The sequence below is a fragment of the Dermacentor variabilis genome, chromosome 10 (genome assembly GCF_050947875.1).
Source record: "Dermacentor variabilis isolate Ectoservices chromosome 10, ASM5094787v1, whole genome shotgun sequence".
Taxonomy (NCBI): Eukaryota; Metazoa; Arthropoda; class Arachnida; order Ixodida; family Ixodidae; genus Dermacentor; species Dermacentor variabilis.
The window spans coordinates 25459088-25484451 of NC_134577.1; the positions used below are offsets into that span (position 1 = coordinate 25459088).

Sequence of the window (25364 nt, forward strand, 5' to 3'; positions counted from 1 at the left end):
AAGAATAGACACATCTAAAGCCACACTGCACTTTGTGCACGTGTTGAGCTGTAACTGTAATGCATTCATTAATAATAATTCTGTATTATTAAACAAGTAATTGAGGTTTCATAGCATAATTACGTACTGAGTTGACAGCTATCCATTCTTGGTATAAAAATGAGAAAAATTTTGTGGTATACTCCTAAAAAAAAAAACCAAGCCCTCTTGTCAGCACAATCAATCACAAACGACCTTATCATCATTGTTTGATGTCAAATTCACGTTGGATATTGTAAATTTAAAAAGGGAAAAGTCAATAGGGAGTTTAAATTTAGAATAGGGGCCCCAATAGTTTGGGGCCCCAAAGAGCTTTGCGGGTGTAAGCGTTGGGGCACGTAGGAGTGAAGAGTTTTAGAATAGGGTTTGACGTTTGCGGATAGCGTCTTGCGCTGACAGCGCCACTACGGCGTCAAATAAAAACTATTAGAAATAATTAAATAAAATATACCATTTTATGATAGGAATAATAATTTTTACTTGCGTGTATTCACGTTTAAGTACATTTTAGACGTTATTCTCTGTAAGCAGCAAACAATTAGTTGCGCTTAGTTTTGAGCAAACCAACTTTACTAGCCTTCACCAGCCAAGCTTAGCCTTGTTAGGCCTACGAACCATAAAATCCACAATCGAATTCAAAATCAGCGGCGTCTAATGAGTCAATCTTCATAACACACGCTAGTTGAGAGAAAGCGATGACCGCACTCACTTCTCCTAGCTTGCGAACTTCACGCGTTACCGCGAATCGAACCCAGTTTTGTGCTAGGTTAGAGCCGTCGCTTCGATGGGTGCCGCCATGTTTGCCGACGCAAAGCTTTTGGGGCCGCTATTTGGGCTCCCGCTAAATCGGTGAAATAGCGTTCCCAACGCAAAACCCAAACGGAGTTTGCGTCTTGCGCATGCGCAGTGGCTTCGACGCTATTTCTTTGGGGCCCCAAAACGCTTGGGGCCCCTATTCTAAAACTCTCTATTTTCCTTAGTGACAAACAGCACGACATAAAACTCACTTTCCCGATCTTGACAGCATTTAAACACTGCTGTTTGGCAAGCTAGAGTTTAAACTTATATTTATAAATAAATGAGAAAGCTAGAGGTTCCCGACCAATAAATGCATGCATAGCTCGCTTTGATACATTCCTGAAAACACAGAATTCTACATAATCAAGGTTACAAAGTGCATCACATTTACCTTTGAGGCACAAATGATGCTCAAGCAGCAGCGTTGTCAGCCAGTCTGCCAATGTTTTGACAGAGTGTGACAGCATATTAGCTCACATTGGGTCGCTCCTAGCCGCCTCTGAAATTGAGAAACTATTGATCAGTTGATGTAGGTAACACATATGACTAATTAAATTAGGAAAGCAAGATATAGCACATTGGCTATCAACAACCTTAAGCTGCACTGGCTTATGTAAAGGAAAGAGTTTAAATGTGATAGCTCACTACTCAACAAATAAAAAGGACCTTGTTCTAGCCTCGTTCCTTGTCTCAAATTTGTTGTCATTGCTTTCTCTCTGCAGCCAAACTAACCATAGATTACTTGAAGCTCACATTCTGTGACCGCTATGCATCGCTTCATCCAAGGTATTCCTCTTGCAGTGAGAAAGGTAGAATGTCATATGAAAAGTCGTAGCTTACACAGAATTTAAAATGCAACCTCCAAGTGAAGGCAGGTGTTCCGAAAGAAGAAAAAAGACTCATATGCTTGGAACAACAAAAATCGAAAAAGACGCAGACTATATTGACTACATGCTACTCTGCGACAAGACTGCAAGCGACACAGCTGTCTTTGCAGTCACATGGGACAGCAAAGCACAGAAACCCAGTAAAACAAAATGAAGGCCAACTGACGGTTAAGGTATCTTACATCAAATAAAAAAAAAAGTATACTCATTCAACCAAAACAAGACATGCAGAAGTAACTTAATGTTCACCATGACTTGCAGATAGGCTCTTCTTTTAGAATTCACACAAGAACACAGAAATTGCAAGTTTCATTTAGCATGTTTCATTTACACATTTAGTGTAAAAGTGATAATCTTTTGCATTCAGAATAGTACGCAGTACCCGTCAGATTTTCGAACCGCTTTAAATGTTGTTTTCATTAAATGCTGCACATATATGTTTATGAGCTGCTGATGATATTGTGTTTACTCCCTTAATTGTGGGTTCCCTTGAAACAGCGTAATTATCATAATTATCTTCTGCTCTTTACCATCATTGTGCAAAACAGACCTCAGCTGCAGGCGGCCATTATCTTCGGTGACCGCGCACTTGTTTGCTGCCTGCCGTTGGTGTTATTTGCATTGCCTTCATGTCTAATATAGGAGTGCACACACTTCCATACGCTAAATCTGCGGCCATTAGCAGTTCTTTCCCGTTTTGGAAGGTCGAGAACCGGTGTCGAGTCGACTTTCAGGCGATTTTTTTTTTTCGCTTATTTTTCGCCTGTAGTCGCGGTCTGCAAGTATTATTTACGCGATCACGTTTAATTAGAGTGCATAGTGATGAATGTAGTAGCCAGAAAGCCAGAAAGATATTCAAATTGCAAAGAGGCAAAAGGAAAGAAATGCTGCTAACTACCCTAGAAATGCTGCAATGTGAAACATACTCCGTCAACAACTGCATGTACGCGACAATCCGAAGCGTTAAGTGCCGTTCATATCGTGCGAATGATTTCCAGCAAAGTAGGAACCCTTCAATCATATAACAAAATCACTTACCGAATCGCAATAAAGAGGTGTTGTTGCTGTCGTTCTTGCAAAAACTATTCGAAGTTTTCCACTCGAAATCTCGGTATCACTCTAAGCAAGTGAAAGCACGAACGAATGGCCGCCTAACGTTTCAAAATCGCCAAAAAAGAGCGCGAAGTGGAACCGCAGAAGGAGAGTGTAGAGAATGGTTGAGAAGACCGAACGGTGCTGAACTTCTGCGGGACCTCGTGTGGAAAAATTGTGCGATGGCGCTGCGAGCGAACTAGATTGGGGTGGAGACGCGCTTCGCAGCAGATTCAACGTAATTTCGCTGCGGGCGCTGAGACCCATTGCGCGCGTACGCTCCTGTAATGGTGCTTTATTTCTACTGCAAATTTACATTCACACCTTTTTTGCTAAGTATACATATTTGAGGCATGGGTTATACAACATGACGTATTCAATGTTGCTGTCGTTTTAAAATGCGTCGTCTGCTAGCCAGCGCGCGTTCGTTGCGCAGACCTTAGCGGAGGCCCGTTTTTCTCGCAGAAAGCCTGTGCACTAAATTTTTTTTTATGGTTTTACTTACTTTGGTGCGCCCGCGACTCTTGTCGGCTGGTACCAATTGTAGTTTTAGCCAGGTGAACTGCAACATGAAGCTACGCAAGAAAATTTTATTGATATTGTGTCATTTTAAGCGCGCTTCTTGTTGGTAGCATATTGATCAGGGACCAAAGAAAAGAATATTATAATGAAATAAGCCAGGTCTATTACCTGTGTGGCGCGAAGAGATGCAGATGACCAATACACTTCTAGGTATAAATCTAAGGGTACAGAGACATATATATCCACGACATATATGTAAGAGAAAAATGATCAAATAATTTAAATGCACCGATTGAAAGCCCCACAACGTGTTTTACTGAAAAAGTGAAAACTCCCGTCCGGAATAAGCGTGTTTCTTTTAAAAGCAGCACCAACCGCCGATGAACCAATCGACTTTCCGGATCCGCCGTGGTTCCTCAGTGGCTATGGTGTTGGGCTGCTGCGCAGGAGGTCGAGGGCTCGAATCCCGGCCACGGCGGCCGCATTTCGATGGGGCCGCCGTGGGAAAACACCCGTGTGCTTAGATTTAGGTGCACGTTAAAAAACCCAGGGTGGTCGAAATTTCCGGAGTCCTCCACTACGGCGTGCCTCATAATCAGAAGTGGTTTTGGCACGTAAAACCCCATAGTTTTTTTTCGACTTTCCGAGAAAAGGAATCAAGGCAATTATTGGACGTTAATATGAACAACAGCGTTAGGGAAAAGTCATTGCCTATGTACTCAGACTGAATCGGAGAGACCGGGGAGCCTTTACCAATGTAATCTCCGTGGCTTGCCTGGCAAATTCCTTCAACGTGCCAGCAGGTGAACTGAAGTAGAAACATGTAGTAACATGCCCTATTCAGATCGTATTCGACTTCAGTATTCACTATTAAAAATTATCGAATAGCCATTTCCATTCGAATGTAACGCATAACGGCACTTTTGAAATCTCGAAGGTGAGGGGCAGATGCAAGTGAGGACTCTTATCCCGAATGATTATGCTGCCGGAGAATCGGGGCTGTTGCGCAGAAGCACACCATTTCCTGAAAGAATTAACCAATGGAGGCTAATAGGTTCTGCTGAACAAGTTCCTAGCTGTCCATTAATATAAACGCGCCGTTTTGGGACAGCCTGTAAATCTGCTACCTTGATTCAGTTAAGGAAAACATTTTTTTGGCAGTCTCACCATGTCTGCAACCCATTAAAACTGGGTGCCCAATGTGGTACCACACTTATATCTACACGTAGAGATACAAATAGACGTAGAGATACAAATATCTCTACGTGTATTTGACATGGCGTTCATTAAATTGCTTCGTTATTGTCCTTATGATAGTGCACCAGATAACTGAAAGCAGCCGTTTATAATACAGAAGCTGCTTAGTTGAGCGGGCGTACAATTGAGAACGGCATTACATCTAGGTATGGAATATAAGATAAGCGTAACATGTTTTTCTTAGCAATCATACTCGAGAACAATTTCTTTCGTTTACACCCCTAGAAAAAAGCCGAAGGACGCAGCTACCTTCCTTCTTTATTATTATTAAGCAAATTAAGTCTGCAGTTTTACGTCTGGTGATATGATTTTGAGCACCCTGTTCAGCTCTCGGCACCTGGGGTTCTTTAATGTGCACCTAAATAGAACTACACGAGTGTTTTTCCATTTCGTTTCCATCAAATTTCGCCACCTGTTTTTGAACCTGTGAGCTCGAGTTTAGCAGCGCAACGTCATATCATCTATGTAGACACTATAATTAGGCTACCGGCGCCTCTCCTGGCTTTTCTTTTCTTTTTGTTTCAGCGCAGTTGTTAAGGGCTACCTTCCCAACTGTCGTGTCCGCGTGCTGCTGCAGGGCTAACAACAAAGTCAGGCATACAATTTTCTGGGTACCTGGACACGCTGGAATAGAAGGGAACCTAAGGGCGGACAAGGCAGCTCGAGAGCACACGAACCGAGCGGCCACGAGCGCCGACTCTGAGGAACCCATGCCAGTCAACCCAAGCTACTCTGACATTCTGAATTACTATAAGGGGGTCCGAATTAAATACCCTCCACCCCACAACAGCCTAAATCAGCATGAAGCAACCTCTTGGAGGAGGCTGCAAACAGGAACATATCCAAATCTAAACACACTAAGCAAGATGTTTCCTACCCAGTATAGGGACATTTGCCCCTGGTGCGGCGCCAAGCCCACCTAATATCACATTACATGGGGATGCGTTCACAATCAACAATTCCTTCAAATAAAAGACCTGAGTGCGGAGCAGTGGGAGAGGGTGCTCTCCAGCAGCGACCCGAAAGTCCAGCATGGACTATAGTAAGGCACGCTCACCGAGTAGCCACCCTCAGTGGTGCCCTGGAATAGGGACATCGATCCTGCGCAGATGGGGAAGAAGACCATGAAGACGGCCGACCACATCTGCCACCGCTAATTTCTAAGCAATTAGAGCAAAAAAAGCTTTTCCTCCTCCTCCTCCTCCTCCTCCTCCTGTAGAAAAAAATCCCGCAAATAGTGAAATGCCGGACCGACCCGCGGCGGAGGTGACGCAGGCGTTACACTTTTTGACTTTAAAACAACTTTAATGAACAGCAATGTTTTTAAACAGACTACATTTTATTTTTTACTCGCTCTTTATGTCGATTTTGAATTGCGCGCCCCATTTGTGGGCTGCAAGTCGCAGCATGCTATCAATGTGGCGCCAGGTTTGAACTCGTGAAGGTGCGCGCTTCAGAATGTGCGTAGGAAATCTGCGAAGATCAGCATCACAAATGGAGAGCTCGCTCTCCATTTGTGATGCTGATTGCGTCCCTATCCCCTAACCTTTTCCGAAGCATGCCGGCCACTTCCGCACTCACAAAATTGACTGTGTCGAACCCCCCCCCCCCCCCCCACCGAATTCGTTGAGGTGGCGGTGCCTTAGAAGTTTCGACACTTTTTCTACGTATATTTCTTCACAGTGGCTAGAAGCGTATGGCTTGGAGACATCAAGTGCTGGCCATCTTGAAGTTGTCTAAAATATAGCTTGACACAGCTATAGCTGTTTTTGGTTTGCTGAAGCTGTATCAAGCTAGCTAGTAGCCAACTTGTTTGGATTAGTTGAACTTTATTAAAGGTCCTCCAGGACGCATATCTAGTAGCCAACTTGTTCTTCCTGGGTATTTTGCTTCATGTCTTACCTATCTTCAGAAAACACACACACACAAATCATTCCCAGCCTCAAACTTTCTGAACCACTATCGGGAACATTGTTTTTGTACGCCTCCGCTGTCTGTGGTCTCCTTACTATTCGGCTACCAAAGTTCCAATCGCTTCTCACTAATCTCTGTTGCAAACGTGTTTACTTTCCACTGCTGTCGCTGAACCCAAGGGATCCAAGGAGTCCAAAGGAGCCTAAAACGACAGCTGGGCAGATATCTTCACTTTCTAATAAAACATGTTCCATCGTTTCCCCAGCGTTACCGCAGCAAGCACATGCTTGTTCTTCCTTGGTGTACCTTATAAGTACGCGTTCTATGGCATCCTACCCGCCGTGGTTGCTCAGTGGCTATGGTGTTGGTCTGCATGAGCACGAGGTCGCGGAATCGAATCCCGGCCACGGCGGCCGCATTTCGGTGGGGGCGAGATGTGAAAACACCCATGTACTTAGATTTAGGCTTCGTTAAAGAACCCCAGGTGGTCCTCCACTACGGCGTGCTTCATAATGAGAAAGTGGTTTTGGCAGGCAAAACCCCACAATTTTTTTTTTATATGGCATCCTGATCTCGCTTCGGAAGGAGCTTCCCATTGAGTTATCACGAATTGATCCTTTCCTGATTTCGTTTTCCCCCCTCTTAGCTGGTTACTGTATAGCAGGTTTTTCATATTTAAAAGAGCGCCAAAAAAGAAACAGAAAACACGGACAAGGGAGGACACAGGACGAGCGTTGGCCAACAACACTTTTATTGGAGCCTGCGCAAATATATACAATTCGCAACGGGCATAAAGAGAGTGAAAGAAGAAGGGGAAGGAGAGTCATCGTCGGTCACCTCCTGCTGCGCATGCGTCAATAACATTAAACGATATGAAAGTAACCATAACATGGTGGACACAGGCCAAACTGATTAACTTCTAAGGAACTTAAGTTCTTTATCACAAAGTGTTATGGAGGGGGAACCAACACACGTGGCTCCTAACTGACACATTGAAAATGCCTCAAAGATTTCTCTGGCCATCTGATTGCTGTACCTTTTCAACACACATGTGTCCTCAAGGAGTGGTGAACAGCCACACTTTGCACAGTGAACAGCCAGATTACTGCCAGTCTTAATCTTGGCACAATGCACATGCTCACGCAAACGTTCATTGATACAACGTCCTGTGCGCCCTACGTAAGTGCAGCCGCAAGAGGTGGGAATGGAATACACTACATTGGTACTGCAATCTGCAGGCTTGGCGACATGTTGCTTATTGCACAGTCCAGGTGTTCTCCGGCTTTCGTTGACTTTTTTGCACATCCTTCCCAACTTGTTAGGCACAGTAAACACGACCTTTACACCGGCCCGGCCTGCGGATTTTTTTGATGCGATGGGACACTCCATGTATATACGGGATCGCAACGTTCTTGGTTAAGTCATCACCCGCTTCGCGCTGTTTCTTGGGGGAACGAGCCTCTTGCAATAAAACTTCCGCCAAGGATGACAGCAGTTGTGCAGGATAGCCACTTGCTTTAAGCCGCTGGACTTGATTGGAGAGGCTGCTGGGCACAGGACCAGCGCTCGACCTGTGTCCTCCCTTGTCTGTTTTTTTGGCGCTGTTTTAAATATGAATGATCTAATATGAAAAATCTAAGTACACGGGTGTTTTCGCCTCCACCGACATGCGGCCACCGGGGCCGGGATTCGATACCGCGACCTCGTGCTCAGCAGCCCAACACCATAGCCACTGAGCAACCACGGCGAGAAGTTCTCGCTTAATTCTGGCCGTTCATGACAGCGCATTACTGACTGCCAAGCGTAAGTTTTCCTCTTCGCTGTTCTCAGAGGAACATGAAAAACGAACCGTATCCGAGAAACTTGCGCTAGATATTAACTTTTTTTTTTTTTTTCGGCGTCGTTGGCGTCGTCTGCAACGCGCACACCATAGAGAAATGCGCACACCCTCAAGCACTCCATGCCCGCAAGGCACACTAGGGTTAATTTTAGGATTGCATAGTGGCGCTACAGTGGCAGTCCTTTGAACCATTTGGCGGGAAACGCGGGTCAGCTTCGCCGCTCTTTCATCATCGGTTCTGCAGATTCGCGTTTGCCTGCCGAGTTCTTCACTCTGTCGATCGTAGTCATTGTCGAGCCTTCGTCGTCGGGCCAGCTACACTTGCAGCTGCATATGTGTCAGGTAAGAACAGCGGTTTTCTTTTACGTGGCCGACACCGCAGCATCGCGCGCGAAATCCATTACTAGCTAGATGCTGCTGTGGCAGTCCTTTGGACCATTTGGCGGGAAACACGGGTTGTTGTCAGCTTCGCCGCTCGTTCATAAATGGTTCTGCCGAGTAGCGTTTGTCTGCCAAGTTCATTCTGCCAATCGTAGTCATTGCCGAGTCTTCGTCGTCGGGCCGGCTACACCTGTGTCAGGTAAATAACAGCGGTTTTCTACTAAGTGGCCGACGTCGCAACATCGCGCGCGAAATGCATAACCAGAGGTATCGAGCAACGTAACTTGGCGCCTTATCTTAAAACGAAAACAAATATGAATTATCAGACCTTGTCGTCACTGACGAAGGAAGTATTTCACAGTGCGAGCGATTCTACAAAATATGCCGAAGTGTTAATCAAACGTAAGTTGCCTGTTGTGAGAATAACGTAAATTTAATTCCGATCGCACATAGTTGGTATGAGCAATGGGATAGAAAAGATAGTAATACCCGGTCACTAGGGGAGCTCGCGATCGAGCTCGACGAGGATCGAACTTCTCGATCACAATTTGCTCCCTTCGACAGCTGGCGCACAGGAGCCAAGGATCGTGATCGAGAAGTTCGATCCCGATCAGACGCAGTCGCGATCGCAAGTGCCCGTGCGACGCCGGTATAACACTTTGCGGGTCTCTCATTTAATTTCCTGTCACTTACGTTTTTGCTAGGCCTACTGTAGTTCCAGCAAATATATTCTTGACAGCTGAGTACCATGATCTTTATCTTGAGCATCAGTGATAACAACTAAGGGTTTTATAGATGACACTGAGTACCATGATACAGCTGAGTGCCATGATCTTTATCTTGAACATCAGTGATAACAACTAAGGGTTTTATAGATGACACCACAGCCCCCCCCCCCCCCCTACCCCGAGGGGAAAAAAATGTTAGCTTGGCCATTGTAATGCTACCGAGCACGATCTCTTCTCTCATAAAGTGTCCTGTAACAAAGCAGGTATTAAGAAGCTTTAAGTATACAAATGAACCTTCACACTTGGGTTGTTGGTAGGTTGCCTTGTGCATTGTGGCATGCTATATATGCCGATGAGGTGACACATTCAGAAGCACTAAGACAAGGATGTTGCTTCCACACCTTTATTTGTATCAAGAAGCCTGTTGAACTAATACCGTCTTGCACTGACATGCTTTGACAGCGAAGAAGAGCTGTCTTCAACTTGTTCAGCATATAAATCAAGACATGTTAATGTCCCAGAATTGCTTTACAAAGTATCTCCTTGTGTGATATCTACGATTGCTTTTTTTCACACCCAACCAACTATTGCCAAGTTTGCTTAAGAAAAGTGAGAATTCCCATTTTATTGAAATCATCATAAACGAAACAACATAGCTGCTCTCCAAGTGGCTATGAAACTTAATGCATGGCCACATTATGTGCAGTGTGTGTCAGTGTTGCAAATATTCATGTACACTTTGGTTAATTTTACCTGATCCTGCACATGTATGCTTTCCTGTCTGCTGCATGTGATGCACTTCAGTCTGCTCAAACAATTTGATCACTATAATTGCACTCGCTGTTGTGCACTTTCAAAAAAGGATTAGTAGAGAGGAACTAACATGTCTATACTATTGGGTAAGTGGACTTCAGTATTTAATTTCTCACCAAGTGCTCAGTATATCACAACAAGATGCCCAGCTGCACATCTGCTGTGCATTCTTGTATGCTGCTATTTACAAACTCTTTACGACTTCGCTATAACCTGCTGAATGGAACCACCCTTACCTGACAACCCATTCTTTATACCCTCACAGTCTGTGAAGCATAATCCATGGCCTTATAAGAACAAGTATACCTCTGGAAGCGAGCGAGCATGAAAGACCTCATAAAAACAGATACCAGGATGGGCCCAGAATCGTAATGACTACATTAGGTCACACTCACACACTGCTAGGAAAAGACGGGCTGTTCTCTACCAGTTACCTTCTACACCGTCTAGAGGCTACACTACAATTCTTCAGCATGTAGCTTACCACCTTGCTTTCTCTTAAGTCGCTAGTATTTCTTTTTCACACCTTCCTGAGGCCACCAGTTCACCTCTCAACCATGCTCTTACACTGACGTTTGGCATGGCTGCTTAGAGTATGTATGTGGCGCATGCTTGAGATGCAATGCCTCACAAAAAAAATGCTTGGCTGTGAGGGCAGTTGTGAAGCATAGCAGAGCCTGAGACATATTCATTGTGGAGCCCAGCTCATCAGTGCTTGGCTCTTTTGGCAGTTGTGAGGCGTAGTGGAGTCTTCCGACAGTTGCTCTTGGCACATACAATGAGTTTTAATGTGCTAAGCTAACATGTGCGCGCATTTATTTTGTCCGTTTGCCACCTGCTTTCAGGCGTTGTGCTTAGGGCTATCGGTTTGTACACAGACTGTACTTTGAGGTTAAAACTGTCTGGTTACCTCCGGGTATCAGTGGTGGTACCACAGATGGTAAACTGCAGTACAGTTTGCAGGGTCTTGCTGCAGCCTGCAAACTGTTTCTCAAGGCTGTAGCCTATGGTGCAGTTAAATATGATAGCAGATCACACAGCCACACGTACACACACAATACGAGTACTTCCTCTTTGCATGCACATGATAGCACAAGTACATTTGATACATTTGTGTACCATCTCATCTTGACATTGACTCCATGAGCCAGGAAGTGCGAGTATGTCAGAGTACACTGCCTCACCGTACTAGTGCACATTACCTGCATTCTTTTTTTGTTTTGCTGTTTGCAGTTGCCAGCAGTTTGTGAAGCCTGAGAATATTCCCTGCCACACAAAGGGGAAAAGCTGATGGCGACGGGTTTGATTGAGTTTCAGGTACATTTTTAGTGCACCAGGTGTTGACATATACAAGCAGCCGACATTGCTGCTTCTGGGTGGTATATAATGCAGTGCCTCTCAAACATACCGGCATGCAGCTGTAACAACGGGAACAGTTCACGAAGCTCAGAAGGGTGTCTGACAAAGGGAAGCAAAAAGCCACACCACACCTGATTGACCTGCAGGTATACAATGTGTGTGAGTAGTTCAATGGCTCATGGCTCTGCCACTACAACGATGCAGATGCTGAAGGATCTTTGAGCAAGTGCACATGTAAAGCTGTCGGTGCAGGCATGCCCGATGGACCCGCGGGCATACCTTGGCACGAGCACCTCAAGGCTGCAGCACTCTGAAGTAAACTTAAATGAGTCATTCAGTAGTCCATGGCTTTCTGGTGATCGCGACACAGGTGCTGGAGCTTTGAACATGTCAAGCCATCGTCAACATGTCAAATCACACATGAACAGCAGCACACCTGATGGACCCGCAGGCGTGTCTTGATTTGGGCACTTCACGACTGCAGTATTGCAAGTTCACTGAACAGTTCGCTGTGGCCCTTTCAGTTCCTGCCACGGGCTCATGCATTCACTTGGGTGCCCCAGTGTACTCGGGGTTGCTGTAGTCCACAAACACTCGCACCACCTCCCCGGAGTAGCGACGCTGGTGTGGCATAAAGTAGAAGTCTGGATTCATCTCCTGCGGCTGCCGCCTCTGGCCTGTGGCGTATGGGTTGGTTGCGGGAGGCGGCGCACGGGCGGGCCCACGGTCGTAGGTGACACTGGCGGCACGGGGTGCACCTGCTGGCGGGCCCAAGTCTTCATCCGGTCGCAAGGCGAAGTTCTCGTAGCTGTAGTTGCTGCTGGCTGTGGTTGAGTAGTCCTTCCAGTGGGAGCTTGTTAGCAACTTTTCCTGCGTAGCCATTAGGAATGCAGACTTCGTTACCTGTGACTGCCTCTGTATAGAGGGTCTCAGAAGGAACATCGAAGCACGTTTGTCTGTCCACAATGGAATTCCATGTTTTGTCACAGTGAAAATTAATCATACAAGTTATGCATCACTTCATGTGCTTATGCATAGCACAAAATAGCTGTAGTGTGGCTGTTGTTTGTAAATGTTTTAGCCGTTAAAGAACAGTTAATTCAAAGGGAGCTTCAATGGCCATAACACAGGTTATACCTTTGTCTAGAACGACTTGTTTCTGGATGAGTTGGTACATCTTAATTACAGCCTGAAGGGCACAAGCATGTGTACATGCAATGTAGAGAGAAGGAAAATGGGAGACAGACAAGGGTGCTCTGTTTGTCGGTCTCCTATTTTTCTTCGCTGTACCTTGCATGTGCATGTGTTTGTGCCCTTCAGGTTGTTAAGATATACCTTTGTATTTGACGGTTACAGGTGTATTTTTTTAAGCAGGTTTTTTCACTCTTGCATTTTGCACCTACAATTTTTATAAATCCTTGCACTATGTTCTATTATTTCACTTATTGCGATTTATGTTATATGTATACCATTGTGTTTACTATCACGTGCATTGTACTGACTTCAATTAGCGGTAAGATACAGTTTGAGTTGTTCACTGTAAATTTGGCTATCCTAATTTTATAACTGCCACGGTATCAGCTGTCTTGCAAGGGAAGCGATAACCTCGTCAGGCCTATGCACCTTCAGTCCTGGCTTCCTCTTTCTTTGAAAGGAAATAAATATTCAATTTGATTGAACTATCATGCCATCTTACATAACTTGGCCATCATGCTTCTCGCCATCTTAGTGTTACCATTGCCATTCTTCTACGATGGCACTACGGTAGTTTATGTTCACAATGCTTACCCTGTTGGGAGCAGGTGGCTGGGTGCGCAGTTTCCTTCGGCAGGCCATAGAAGCTGCTTGCACTAGCAGCAGGAAAACGAGAGCAGCAACAGCGCCGACAATGGCGTACAGCTTGATCTGTTCACTGGACGACTCTTCACCCGACGTGTCAGAACCTGGTTAAAGAAACAGAGAGAGAGAGACATATTCTTTCTAGCATCGAGAATTGGTGCGGTGAATCGTGTTTTATTTGCTCTTCATGGCACATGGGAACTGTGTATGGAAACCAACTTGACCCTATCACTCTGGTACAGATACGTGGCACTGCGGAAGCCTGCCAATTTAATCTGCCACTTCAAAGTCTTGCACACACTGTGGCGTTAATTAGCTTCTTTCAAAGAAGCAACTGAAGTTTTATTAGTTGCTGTATTTGCACGAGTATAAAATGACAATGAATGCGACACAAGTGAGGAACTTTGACGATAAAGAAAAAAAAGGGATGAAAGTCTCATGAAGAGTTAGGAAACATAATGCAACTGTGCCTGTGGGATTACTATACAATGTTTTAGTGCAATGTGAAAGTGATTCGCGACTGCATTGGATGTACCCGCCGTGGTTGCTCAGTGGCTATGGTGTTGGGCTGCTGAGCACGAGGTCGCGGGATCGAATCCCGGCCACGGCGGCTGCATTTTGATGGGGGCGAAATGCGAAAACACCCGTGTGCTTAGATTTAGGTGCACATTAAAGAAGCACAGGTGGTCGAAATTTCCGGAGTCCCCCACTACGGCGTGCCTCATAATCAGAAAGTGGTTTTGGCACGTAAAACCCCATAATTTAATTTTTATTTTGCATTGGATGTACCTGCCTCTGCATGTGCATATGTAATGCATATGCGCACATGAAGGTAATGGATCACATTCTGTGCCATGTGGTACAAGGTTATAGTCATAGTGGCAACAGCCGTCATAGTGCCATTAACCACTACATATGCACAACAGCTCAATTTTGTCGCCACAGGAGGCTTGGTATAGCAACAACATTCCATGCTTTGCATGCTGCTAACTGATTTGGCTGCAGCCAGTGCACACCCCGAGTGCCATGGCATGCACCTAGTAGTTAAAGTATAAGAATCTTGCATCATAAACTTGCCTGGCAGGGAGGACTGGCGCACGTGCGACTCTGGTGCGTCGCCCACATGCAGCTGAAGGGAGGCCGGGTTTACACGCAGGCCTCCAAGAAGCTGTCCTGGCGAGAGGGCAGTGCGCAGGCTCTCCTCTACTGCCTGGGCGTTGCGGTTTGTTGGCAACAGCAGCTGCATTTCGGCCACCACACCGTCAGGTTCCCTGCACAGAAAGAATGCAGCGTGTGAGACATTCCCCAAGTGTTCTTGCGCCCCTCCACGTCGCCTTGTATGACGTGTCTTTGTGCGTCTGCACTTCATTTTTCAATGACCAGGAGTTTAAACTGCATTCCTTCTGTCTTCTTCGTTCTCTTTCTTTAGAAGTGCTTTATGTATTCAATAACGTCAAGTTTGCTAGCTCAACTCTGCGTTAAATACAAAACCCGAATTTGCAAGTGTCTTTGTGGGATTGAAACTTGGAGGATAACGAAGTTAAAAGCAAGCTAAGAACTGCGTAACGAGCATTGAAAGGAAAAATTATTTAAGGGTAGGAAGACTTGAGACTGTACTTGATATTTAGAGGAAAGGGCAAGGTTGGGCAGATGTGATTACACATAGAACAGATAATTGGATATCTGCAGAGTAGCAGAATGGGCTTGAAAAGGTGAGGGACATAGGGTTGTAGAGGGTTAGATGTAATAAGATTTGAAAACTTGCAGGCATAGCATGGGTAATTCGAGATTTCTGCAAAGCAACTTTGTCCCACAATTGAATTAAAATAGGCTGATGATGAAGGTGAAACTTGGTCCTTGCATTGAGGCAGGTCCCCTTTATCTGTGAAGCTCCTAAAGTGCTGCTTTTTTTTTAAGTAACCTTATAATTGCAGTCAGATAGATGTGGCTTACTTTCACTTATTTTACTGAATGTTTTGAAGGTTTGGCTTAATATATTAAGTATGCTAAGTATCTGCACTGTATTTTCTGTATAGAAATATGCTTGATCACTGTTGTAGGGTTTGTAATATCCCCGCTTACAATGCAGCCGTGTCTTGTCCGTTTTGCATGATGGTGCATGACATTGCTGCCAAAGGTAAATGTGGGCACTGTGTAAAAATTAGAACATATTTGTTCACCAAATTCGCAAGACCCTATTCAGAGTACTATCACAAGTGCAAACTGCCTTTACTTATGTCACTTTAATCTTGTCATGTTGCAAAACTTACCTTACAAGGCGTTTAAGCTTGATCTGGTGCTTCTCGGACACTTCGTTCAAGGCAGATTCCAGCTGAAACAAATGAAATGTGACAAATTAAGTTTGGCATAATTTTGATTGTATTGAATCGACTCCCCTTAGTCCTTTATGGTGTGTTTATATCATGAATACATTTTTGGCATTCCAAGGGTGAAGTATTCTCTCAAATTGCAAGAAGGTTTTAATAATGGCTTAAGAAAAGTACTCAAAAGCTCTCAAATCATTTAATAAAGAATAGTCCTAGAAATATAAAAGAACAATAGTGATTCAACAAATAAGACGGCACTCTAGTGTGACAAAATCTGCACAATTGTTCCATGACATTATGACTATTTAAAATTTAAATATAAGTTATGCAATTTTACATGCCAAAAACGCCATCTGATTATGGGGCATTCCAAATTAATTTTGACCACCTGAGAGTTCTTTAGGCTACACCTAAATCTAAGTGCGCATGCATCTTTGCATTTCGTCTCCGCTGAAATGTGACTGCTGTGGCTGGGATTGAGCCCTGAGCAGTGCAGTACCATAGCCACTAAGCTACTGCATTGGGTCATTAATCTATTTGCTGAAAAGTGGACATGTACATCACTACCATTTTGCCCAATTTCCAGTAGCCACTCACATTTCAATATCTGTCATTTATTTTCTTCAAATTCGGAGGTAACATATCGGTGTTCATGTCTTGCTCTTTCAATCGGTGTCTAATTTGAATTCCAAAGAGATATGGGTGTTTATCAGGGCTTGTTTTGTAAAGCGAGTGTATATTAACTGGAGAAAATATAACGCACCTGACATTACTTGACTTTATCCGCCACACAATTCATTAATGCACCGACGAGTGAATATAACAACTGAAACGTGACATTTCAGGAGCATGAAATTAATACTTAAACTAAAGAAAAAGGACACTGTTAGCCATCAGAGTAAGCTCCTTATGACTAAGCAAGCGCAGGCCAGAAAATGCATGTTCTATGTTTGCTTTTGACATGGGATGGCAATAAAATCAAGGGAAGCTTTTGACAAGATCACCCTATCTTTGCTGTGCGCTCTCCAGAAACTGCCTAGGCAAACTTAAGCTGATGAAAATTTATGTATTGAACATTCTAAGAGTTCCTTTTTCAAAGAAATGCAGGTCTGCAGAGCTCGCAACAGGCGAAAATAATCCACTGAAGTCTTTTCCTGCTGTCATTGGGTCGTGCGGCCTTCGTGGCTGGGTTCGCAACTTGCACAGCTCAAATTTGGGGCTTTTCGGCTTTCACCAATTCAGAAAAAATGCCTTAGGGGTTTATTTTTGGCGTTTATCAATATGTACCGAAAACATGAAACCTTACTTATAAATCAAGCAATACTCCAGTGTGGTGAAGCCATACTTTTGTCTTTGATTTAATCATGAGGAGTCGCTGTAAGGAACATGTTACCAGACACCATTTATTACATAACAGAGTAAAGCATAGCTGCTGCCCGAGCATAACTGACTGTGGCAAGAAAAGGTGTGTAAGGCAGTGTGTCATCAACGTACCCCAATTCTTTTACCAACGTGTTCATACTTTTGTATGTACACTGCAAACGTTGAATAGACAATATGCCTGCTACTGTATCCTTACTTCACTTGTAGCAATACCATCAAACATGCAACTGAGTCTTTCATTTCTTTGGCACATGTTAGCTGTATTCAGTGCACCCTCGCAAAGGCATCACTGATTACTTTATGCATAACATATACCTGCCAACTGTCCTGAATTTCTCCTAACTTCCCAAACACTCCCAGACTTTCCCAAACTTTCCCGAAGTTTACACATATGGGCTCGTTCTACGATTTTATGAATGTTGCGACATTGTTTTACAAAAGATAAATTCTTTCTTCGAAAAAAAATTTTTTAAGTGTTGATGGATAGGGTGTCGCAAAATTAAAAAGAATGCATGCAAAAAATAAGAATAATGTGGTACTTGCACCACCTTCATGAGGCAGAGCAAGATACCGTGTACTCGTGGGGTACTTGCTTTCAGCAAGGTTATTCAGTACAGTTCCTGAAGCAGGCGAAATCGGCAGCAGCAAAGTCAGTGCGATCAGAAGGCAATGCGTTGCTTGTCAATCGCTACTGCTCCAAGTTTGCTGCTGCTCGTGTGCTGCGCCTGAAGTTAAATTAATAATAAAGCGCATAGGCATATGACAGAAAAGGTGTGTACGCAGGGCTAAGTTCTTAAGAATGTTAGCCATACACCTCTCCCCATCCCTTGCCCTCCTCCCTTTCTCAGTGTCTTTACGAATTTTCAATCTCGTAGGTTGGCAGGTATGATAACAGCACAATAGAAAGACAATATACTTGGGGAAATAAAAAGTGTATGGGCGCAAATAGTATCATCACGTTAACTAAACCAACTCGCTCAACTTTAAGCAACACGAATGTCTGCTCCCTAGAACTAGCCTTTCCTGCATAAAAGCAGCTTGCTCACTGGATCGATGAAGTGTGCATGTGAATGTATCTCCAGCACGAAGATGAGTGACTCTTCCTGCAATTACAAAAAAGTATGTACCCATGCCTCTAACACTCTCAATGTTGGTTAATAGTGGAAGCTTACTTTCAGTATGTACCCCTGTGAACTACAAACAGTGAAGGCATCATCAATTGGGACACAAATGCAGATCTGTATAAGTGCAGTAGGCTAGGTTTCTTTGAGGCATTAGTGGTAACAGTTGTATTCAGGATACTCACCCCTTTAGTCAGCTGCTGAGAGAGAAGTGAGTAAGGCCGCGATCCACGCACACCATAGCTGGCCTGCCAAGGTTCCAGTACTTGCAACCGCAGGTGGTACTCTTCCAGGCTTGGTGGCGGCAGTGTTGTTGGTGCTGAAGGCTTCCTTGGCCCACCTTTTGGCGTGTACCGCGGTGGAATGATGCTCGGGCCTTCACCTGTGTCTTCTGCTGGTGATGAGGCCTTGGTACCTCCTCCCGGTGATGGACGTGGAGGTGGTCTGGTACCACCTGTGCCAGAGCCATCGGGAGCGAAATACCATGACTGAAGTTATGCACTGTGAATGCGCATATGTATTGTACTTGCACAAATACTGTGCGGTATTGGTGCTTTGCACACCAATCCTTTGAGGTTTCACACCTGTTGCAGGCTTTTCATCTCGCATCATCTTTGCATTCACTGAGCACGTTAGGTTTCTTGTGTTTGCTGCATAGCATTTTTTTTTTCTACAGCTGTCTTCTAGTGCACATGGGGTAGTGGGCCACCTCTGATGTCATAATGTGGATGTCAGCTATATGGTGTTAAACTTTGTATCGGAGATAAAGGAATTTTTCATAAATGTACGACATTCTGTTCGTGCCTGAAAAAAATATGTTGGTGTTTTAGAGCACAGCTCTTAGGTGCCCGTTCGTGCATTTCGTGTCGGCGACGTCCCTCGGCGTAACCGAGCGAACAAGCACTGCTAAGGTTGAAAGAGTGAATGCAGAGCGCAGCAGGGGATGAAAGACGGCAATAGCAAAGAGAGCATGAGGAGGAAAGCGGAGGTGGAGGGTGTGGCAAAAGCATGAAAAGAAAGGTGCTGCGGCGATGACCGCTACGAGATGGTGCCAGAGTAGCTCGCCACCGTTTGTTCATCGATGGCACGCGGTGAGCGGTCAACCGATACCATATGGAAACAAAGTGCTGCATGAGCAGAGGTCTGTCTGCGGTATGGCATGGTATGGTAAAACTTTAATGAAGTCCTGCAGATCGTGAGTTTTAACGAAACGGGCCACTCCCACGTGGGAACCGGAAGGCTGAGCCTCTTGGCCGCATCGTGGGCCTGCGGTGGCTGCTGTGAATTGCGCCCACGCATCACCCACACTCTGCCTCTTGTGATCTCCCGAATAGTGAGGCAGTCATGCCACACTTCGCTCCATTTGCAATGTGCCGCACAAGACAGATTGTCCGCGCCAGCCAATATATCGCGAAATGAAAACGCATATAGAGCTGCACTCAAATTTCTCATTAGGGAGTATCATAATTGTTAGTGAATTTTTTGGATCTAGGAGAATAAGCTGCACTTGAGATCTCAGAATGGTCATGGTGTCATCAAATAGTTACAGTTCCAGCCAATATTTGTGCCAAATTAGGGGCTGTCAACTTGTCATAAGTACCTGTTACTCGCAATGCTGATCTGTAAACTGGTGCATACATGTAGCTTATACCAGTGATCCAAAAATAAAAGCAAAAACTTATAATAATAATAATAATAATAATAATAATAATAATAATAATAATAATAATAATAATAATAATAATAATAGCAATAAAAGTTCTGATGGGACAACATATCTTGTAAACAGAGTAATGTTAATTGCCACTCACAGGTATCCCTTCTGGTCTGTTGCTTTAGTCCGCAATACCACCTCAGTGCCGCAATATCGTTTCAGTGACAAATGTAAATACTCTGGCTATATTCTACTGTCTATGTTTCTTAAATTGCTAATTTTTACTTTTCCGTGACTTCTAGACCACATTGTAGACAGTCAATAAGAATAGACTAAATCAACTGAGTCATCAAAGGGATTCCTTACCTTGTGGATGGCAGCCTGTGAAGCAAACCGGCTCGCTAGAGACAAGGGGCCGCTGCTCATGCTTTCGGATCTTCTTGGAAACGGCGTTGAAGACGCCACCGTGAGTCGGAAACACCAAGTACAGGCATTGGTCCAAGTCCAGGTCGTAGCCGACGTCTTCGGAGTAGCGCTGTCGCGCAAAGCTCAGCGTGGTGCGGCCGTCGCGCCGGTGTCCCGACATGTTGGCCACATCTTGGACTGGGTCCAGCAGAGGGGGCTCGTATCCCTCCATCCAACTGCACGGCGCCACTTTCACTATCAGTCGTCAACAAAATAGATAGTTAGGCACTAGAACAAATGTGGAATGAACAGAAAAGAAAGGACAGGTGTTGTCTCTCAAATGAAAAAGGAATGAAAACAACACAGACTAAAGCAAGCAAGTTAGTTACAGGTTGCAGATCCCTAACAATAAAGCTGTACACATGCGCCAAAGAGGAAGCAGTACTGCGATTCCAACAAAACAGAATAAGAAAGAATAATAATATTACTCAAGACCCATGCATCAGCAAGCTTAGACAACTCCATTTCTGAAAGGCCATCTGATGAATGGGTGATGCAATTAAGCACCCTCGATCTTCCGAATGTAGAATGCTTCATCTTTTACTTTCGTGATTCGATTATTATAGTGGTAGTGCTTTACAGTAATAATGCATTTATATTGTATTTTATATATGGAGGTAAATATACCTCTTGAATGGAACTCTGCTAAATAAATCAATGCTGAAGTGAACTAATAGGCAAACACCGTTGGCCAATTTCACCATGACAAAATGACATCGTGTACTTAATCTGAAGTTATAAACCTTGTAAGCGAAATACTGAGCATTAATTGTTGTCAGTAACAGACAAGCATTGCTTTAGTGCTAACATACCACAGAACACTAACCAAAAAACACTGACTGATTAACTAAAAACATAATAAAAATGTGGTAAAGCAGTTACGTAAAAAATAGAACATGATCTCTTGAGGGATAGAAGTTGTACACTGCCCTATAGTGCAACTTAAAAGGTTCTTATTATAATTACAGCAAAATAAGAAGCTGTAATCTTTTGTGTGTCTAAATAGATATGTTAAAATAGCACAGAGCTTAAACTTGCACAATGTATCAATGTCAGTGAGACAAAAAATTTGTGACTTTCTCACTCTGCTGTGTGGGAAGATGGACAGGCGACAGGCCTTTTAAAACTTGATGCACTCTGCTAAAGTGTTTTATTTTGATGCCTTTCATGACTATCTTGTTTCTGACCATGTCTTACATATCGTTGACTTCAATTCTTGTGATAATGCCCTAGATATTTCTGGCCTGAGATAGTAGTCCTGACTTTAAACAAATGAGAATGCTCAAGGGTCATGAACACTTGATCATTAAATGGCTATCAACTTGTGAAGAGCTATCAACATTAAAAGGAAATGTTTTATAGGTCCTGTGCATGAAATTTTGCAGTGAAAAAAAAAAAAAAAAAAAACTCATGATCTTCGCTTGTGTGCGAATCACTGGCAGTGGTAGTTCGCAATTCCCATATCCCACAAGCACTTGCAATGCATCCTAGGTTCCCTCGTGGGCCCCAGAAAACCGCCTCACGAGATCGACTGCGTCCATCACCTGGCTTGGAGTGGGCATAGGAGCTTTGGGGTATTCAGCACCATGCAGGTGATCGTGTTAGGGGTCCTCAAATCCTGACGCAGCTTTGGCAGTGGTTGCTTCGAATCTGACATGTCTGAAGCAACTGACGATGGGCTGTGCGTGGGCGCAATGGGCAGCCTCGTGAAAATAACGTTAGGCCCGTGACTAGGGCGCCAAGCTGTTTTAATGCGATAGCGTTAGAGTGCATGCTCGAAGAAAAACCCGTCTGTGACAAAATTTTAAAAATTCACCGCTTTTTATTTACTCATATTTTTTTTCAGGAAGAACTTAGTTAAATCGGGTTTGATAGCCAAGTTAGTTTTGTTAATTCAGGTTGATGACAACATGGAACTCTATGAGTAGCTGGCGGGGAATGGAATTTTCTTTGTTAGATTGGGAACTTTGTAAAATCAGGTTTTGTATTGAGTTTTAACTGTATTCTGTGGCAAAATGCATGTCGCTGCAACCTCTCTCAGTGATAGCTGACAGAGTGTTTTCACTTGACGCTGTTAGCTTGGTAATTTAAAGGCCACTCACACATCCATGATGAAGTACCGTCCAGTCTCTTCGACCCAGCCCAAGATAGCATCTGTTTTTGGCTACAGAAAAGAAAGACAACATAGTTATTTGTTGGCTCTTAAGGAAACAAGCCAAACTAAACAGATAGCATAGGAAAAGAAAATTTTCTGTTTGCTTGCGTTTCTTTTTGTCATTCTCTTTTTTTTATTTTGCTTTTAAATTATGTTGCGTAGACTTCTTGATTTGAGGGAACATCTTAAAACAAAAAGTAGTTCATTTTGTGAAGCATGAAATAAACAGGTGAATGTATGTACATTTAATCTCAAAATGGGATGTGACTGATTGATGGATCATTGTGTATAGCATCTCAGAACTGCATTGAAGGCTGCGAGGGATGCTGTGATGGAGGACATCTGCGTAATTTTCATAATCAGTTGGGATATTTGATGTTTCAAAGAGCTCCAGATAGTGAAAAAAGAAACCTTCTGTTCTTGGGGTAATGTGTACTTAAGTCACATACATGAGCATCTGATTAATCAATTTATGCAGGAATGTGGCCATTGTACTTGGAAATAGAACCCATGATATCATGTGGAACATGATTACCCATTGTGCAGTTTTGAGACACGTTAAATGCTTATCCATGGTGGTTGTAACGCGAGATAAGTGTTTTGCTTTTGCAGCACCTACCATGGCCTTGTTTGTAGAGAAGCCAATGCCTGTCCACTTGTTGCTACGCGTGGTGATGGTGAAGGCAACCTGGTCAGAAGAGGCCTGGTAGTGCCAGCTGGCTGTATACTCGCAGTCATCAGCAGCACATGAATCGGGGAAACGCCAGGAGCCTGAGCAAGCAGCATCTGAGCTCCCACCTGCGACATTGGTGAGCAGTGTTTTAGCCAACCATACTGTTTGTCACTTCATTATCTGAGAAACTGAGTCCCCAACCATTGGTCACTATCGCTGGTCAACACCCGCCGTGGTTGCTCAGTGGCTATGGTGTTGGGCTGCTGATCACGAGGTCGCGGGATCGAATCCCGGCCACGGCGGCCGCATTTCGATGGGGGCGAAATGCGAAAACACCCGTGTGCTTAGATTTAGGTGCACGTTAAAGAACCCCAGGTGGTCAAAATTTCCGGAGTCCTCCACTACGGCGTGCTTCATAATCAGAAAGTGGTTTTGGCACGTAAAACCCCAAATATTATTATCGCTGGTCAAACAATATTTGGTCATAACCACTAGTCATGCAGTCATTAGTTACAGTGTTTCCACACTCAAACTTTTGGCAAATCTTTGGTCAATTCTCATTGTTGCACAGTCAGTGAATTATAGATGCAAATGCTGCGAGAGTCAAGTTTTACTGGTCACCATTAAGTGCATTCAGGTGTCTGAATGTTACAAAATTTTACTGTTACTGTTAGCAAATTGCGACCATCTTGTTATAGTATTAGCTTCTGTCAGGCATGTTCGTAGGCTTTCCCATTAAATTAGTCCCTTGTGTTGAGGTCTAAGGCTTTTATTCTTTTGAAAGATGCAGTTGTTCACTTGGTGCAGCAGCACAAGTTAAAGGGCATCTCAGTAGGTCCTGTCAAAAATGTTGGTTATGGAGAAGTAGTTGTAAAGCTCCACCGAGAGAGCATCCTGCAGCAAGAATTTTCTTTTTTAATGGCTCAGTCGTAGCTGAGGTAGAAGCGACTGAAGTGTTGTGACGCCATGGTGCGAAGCGGCTCCTTGTAGGAGAGGCTCTCTTCTACTGCGTTGACGAGCGCTTGTCAGCAAGGCACTATTACACAAGCTGTTACAAGTATTGTGCACACTAATACACGCCAGCGTAGCTGCTAAAACAAGACTTGCCATTGGGTCCTTGTTCCGCTGGAGGCAAAGAGGGTGGGGGAGGTGGAGGCCTCTTTGGCGGTGGCTCGCGGCATCCATGCAGGCACAGCGTTGTCTTCGAGACCGCCGGATTTTGTGCGTGACGGCCGATTTTGCGCAGCACGCTGTTGTAGGTGCCACCCGCAACGGGAAAGACTAGGTGCAGACAACGGCCTTCGGCGAAGGCAAGGTCGTGCACGGCATCGCCTGTGTCGAACTTGCGTGCGAAGCGCAGCGTGGTCATGCCGTCGGCATGCTCACCACTCACATTGAACAGGTCTGATCGGACATCGTTCGATGGTTCCTTGTAGCCGGACAACCACCTGCAGTCGATGTTCATAATCAGTGCACTGTACTGCATTTTGCATGCCTGACTGCAGCCGAATGAAGTTCGTGCTGAACATGGCATCACTTCAGTAGGTTGGTTTAGATAGTACAGATAGTAAACATTCTGGTCGAAGGGTATTGGGATATTAACTTGATTGTTGTCTGAAAAAAAAAAAAAAATTGCAGATTCTTTTGAATTTCGCACCCATCGGAATGTGGTTACAGCTACAAGATCGAGAACCAAAGACTTGTCCTAGTAATGCTCAGCAAGAGAATGCTGTAGTCACTGAGGCTGGTATAACTAGCGTTGCTGCACACTGCCATGTCAGTGGAAATAAATAATATGTAAAGTAGTAAGTTATACACCTTCGTTGCGTGGAAAAAGAAAAGCAATCTGTAATAGTAATTCATTTAAACTGCATAAGGTATAAGAATTAATTGGTGCTGCTTTGTAGCTATGAACTTGTTTGCTTCTTTCACCCATTTTTAAGCTGATGACTACAAAGCACGCACAGTGGTACAATTGTCAATAGAAAAAGAACCTGCCGCAACAGCTTAGTGGCTGCGGCATTGCGCTGCTGAGCTCGAGTTTGTAGGTTCGATCCTTGTCACAGCGGCCGCATATTGATAGAGGGGAAACGGAGAAACGCTTGGATACTTAGATT

General features: G+C 44.2%; 1 protein-coding gene and 2 long non-coding RNA genes across 6 annotated transcripts in view; 1 reads left to right on the forward strand and 2 right to left on the reverse strand.

Moving 5' to 3' along the window:
• LOC142560183 (uncharacterized) overlaps positions 1 to 2899 on the reverse strand; it is a 58609-nt gene extending 55710 nt beyond the window's left edge. For all 4 annotated transcript variants that reach the window (XR_012823313.1, XR_012823312.1, XR_012823314.1 and 1 more), the window contains exons 1-2: positions 2763 to 2899; positions 1229 to 1336 (exon numbers count right to left, since the gene is read on the reverse strand). This is a non-coding gene — a long non-coding RNA (uncharacterized LOC142560183). The remainder of the gene's footprint in view (positions 1 to 1228; positions 1337 to 2762) is intronic.
• A 5552-nt stretch (positions 2900 to 8451) lies between these two features.
• LOC142560184 (uncharacterized) overlaps positions 8452 to 25364 on the forward strand; it is an 80171-nt gene continuing 63258 nt past the window's right edge. The window contains exons 1-2 of the long non-coding RNA XR_012823316.1: positions 8452 to 8691; positions 23187 to 23383. This is a non-coding gene — a long non-coding RNA (uncharacterized LOC142560184). The remainder of the gene's footprint in view (positions 8692 to 23186; positions 23384 to 25364) is intronic.
• Positions 9846 to 25364, reverse strand: part of LOC142560181 (uncharacterized) — a 62530-nt gene continuing 47011 nt past the window's right edge. Inside the window, exons 12-20 of the mRNA XM_075672084.1 lie at positions 24355 to 24695; positions 23194 to 23372; positions 22522 to 22583; positions 20321 to 20595; positions 18486 to 18754; positions 15740 to 15801; positions 14547 to 14740; positions 13419 to 13573; positions 9846 to 12500 (exon numbers count right to left, since the gene is read on the reverse strand). Of these exons, the coding sequence (XP_075528199.1) occupies positions 12177 to 12500; positions 13419 to 13573; positions 14547 to 14740; positions 15740 to 15801; positions 18486 to 18754; positions 20321 to 20595; positions 22522 to 22583; positions 23194 to 23372; positions 24355 to 24695 (1861 nt within the window). The 3' untranslated portion in view covers positions 9846 to 12176. The remainder of the gene's footprint in view (positions 12501 to 13418; positions 13574 to 14546; positions 14741 to 15739; positions 15802 to 18485; positions 18755 to 20320; positions 20596 to 22521; positions 22584 to 23193; positions 23373 to 24354; positions 24696 to 25364) is intronic.